This window comes from Macadamia integrifolia, unplaced genomic scaffold (assembly GCF_013358625.1).
Source record: "Macadamia integrifolia cultivar HAES 741 unplaced genomic scaffold, SCU_Mint_v3 scaffold746, whole genome shotgun sequence".
Lineage (NCBI taxonomy): Eukaryota > Viridiplantae > Streptophyta > Magnoliopsida > Proteales > Proteaceae > Macadamia > Macadamia integrifolia.
Window position 1 is genome coordinate 275,153 of NW_024870530.1, and position 2,515 is coordinate 277,667.

General features: G+C 40.8%; 1 protein-coding gene across 1 annotated transcript; it reads left to right on the top strand.

Annotated features, from left to right (window-relative positions):
* The first annotated feature begins 509 nt into the window (after positions 1-509).
* On the top strand, positions 510-2,081 carry LOC122069870. The gene is made up of 3 exons (XM_042633953.1): positions 510-825; positions 974-1,266; positions 1,356-2,081. Exons 1-3 carry the CDS (start codon positions 510-512, stop codon positions 1,632-1,634), a joined length of 888 nt encoding a protein of 295 aa, XP_042489887.1. The 3' UTR covers positions 1,635-2,081.
* The last annotated feature ends 434 nt before the right edge of the window (positions 2,082-2,515 follow it).

Here is a 2,515-nt window from a genome sequence, read left to right on the forward strand (position 1 = left end):
TAACTAGCCACGACCTACACTTTAGAATCACTCTAGAACATTCCAAGAACAATATGTGTGGTGCAGAATGTTATTACCCTCATTTTGTGGCGCGCCAGTTTGGTCTCACCTGGTTTGTTCCTTATCATTGTTACTACTCCCTGTCTTACAAGAAGCTAGACCGTCCGAAGCTTTTTGATGAGGAGGTGATCCAAAGAATCATAAATATTAAAGCCTATGTTCTCTCTGAATTTGATCTTGTCCCATTCTGATTGGCCCCTTCTAAAACCGGTGATTTCCAGTCTTGGTGGCAATCCCATTATGCTAGGAATTTAAATGTAACCCCATCTGATCGTGCGTCTACTACTTCAACTCATAGCAATAGTTCTAACGTAGGCTCATTTTCTAAATTATAGAGTCAAGGCGACTAGAAGTGCCGTCTTTGATCTTCTAAAGGTAATTCCTCTTATAACTCCATCGTAGAGTATGAAAAGGCTTTCCATATCAAGTATAGTCCAGATTGTCAAGCCATGAAGGAGAGACATCGAAAAGCCATAAAAAACTTAGAACTTATTGAGCTTCATGAGTTCATGGCACGATTAGAGAACATAAGTAGGTCTCCTCATGACCATTTCCTAAAATATGACCATTTTTGTCATGAGTTCGCATGTTTACTGGAAAAGAAACCTCCTTTTTCAGATGCTCCTTTTGCCATTGCTGACATGGTGAATGTTCATGCTTATAAAGCCACTGAACATGTGACTTTCTTGGGTCTATTGGCCACCAATCAGGAGTGGCACATTGTGAAGAATCATGAGGTCATAGTCGAGTATCGTCCTTTTCTTGGTATTTTATTGTATGTATTCTTCTTATGACCATTGGTACTTTTGCCTCTCTTTGATTGCCTTATGTGTGTTCGTTTCCTCTAGTTGCTCTTCTAGCTAGCACTATCCAAGAATCTTCTGATTCCCTTGATGACATTCAAACCGTTGAGAAACCCACCATTCCAAAGTGCAATCTTCTAGACGAAAAGGCCTCCTAAAAAGCCGAGATGAGGTAAACGATTTGAAGCTTATCCGATCAAGTCATCCCCAAAAACATCAAAATGGTTGCAATCAAAAGTGCTTATTTCTAACTCTCCTTCTAAGAAATCTACAAACTCTGCCTTTGCATTCTCATGCTGACACTTCTGTGGTCTCTGATGTTCTTAAAGGCAAAGGTCAAGTTTTCGGTCTGCCTCTTGTTCCCATTCTGCCTACATCTCCATCTCCTCTGGCCTCTGAAGAAGTAAGTTTTGCTTAACCCATGCTTCTTGCTGCTTTCTTTTGTGTATGATAGGAAACCATTATATTCTCCTCCTTTTTTGTTTTTGGAAGGCTCCTTTAGTTCTCCCAGATTTTAGCGGTATGCTCTCCCACCTCAACTTTCTCAGGTCGTCCAAAACTCATCCTCCCAAAACAGCCCTGGGTACATCCTCTCAAGTTGTCTCAGTTGCTAAATATGTGAAGGCTCTATATGAATCTTTAGTCAATATGTTTGCAACAGAGTTCTGGAGAAGTGGGTGGACTACTGATTTGGAGAAAATGGCGGATGAGATTTTGGCTGATCCTTCTCTTAAAAACAATGAAGCAACATATCTGCAGGGACTATCTTAAGGATTTAAGCAGGATTGGAAGCTCTATTCCTAAAGACATTAACATTCTAGATTCAACCTAGCAGTTCCTTGACATTCACAAAGCTTCTTTTGAGAAAGTAGATGTTGTTCAACCTAAACTGGAACGTCTGATGGAGGCTACAACAGCTTCTTAGGCCAAGATAAATTTCCTAGCTGAGCAGATCAATAGCCTGCGAGAGGAAAAATAGAAAGAGAAATAGTTGATGGAGTCCAGCGCTCGGGAGTTTAAAGAACTCTTTGGGGAAGTTGCTCAGTTGGATGAAGCTCTTCAAGACTCTAAACCCCGTGTTAAAGTATGGCAAAGGGACATACTAGAAGTCTCCCATCAACTATCTCAACTGGATTTCAAACTCCAAGCTGGTTGGTTCTAGTTGGCTGACTATTTTAACCTTGAGGCTGGTGAGCCTGATAAGCCTAAGTGTAATGCCCCTTAATATGTATGGATGATTTTCCTTCTCTTCTTTTTACACCTCACTTTTCCTAGTTGTGAACATTTATGGTCGTTCGTTTTGGTAATGCAATGACTTCCTTTTGCTTATGTGCTTTCTTTCTTCCACGATTAAGTGTAGTAACAACAGGTTGTAGGACGAGGTATTTACCTTCTACTGAGTGGGTTCCCACATGACCGGGGAATACTTCTTCAAGTATTTCCCATTGATCGGTCTTTGTTGGGTCTACCCACTGAGGTCTTGCAAACAATACCCTCCTCCTTTGAGTGTTTACTTCAAATGGTCCTTCCCATGTGGGAGACCATTTTCCATATAGGTTAGTCTTTACCCCAATTGGTAGAATATTTTTCTACACCAATTGGCCTTCTCTAAACTCTTTAGGCCTTACGCACTTATCATATGCTTTGGCCAC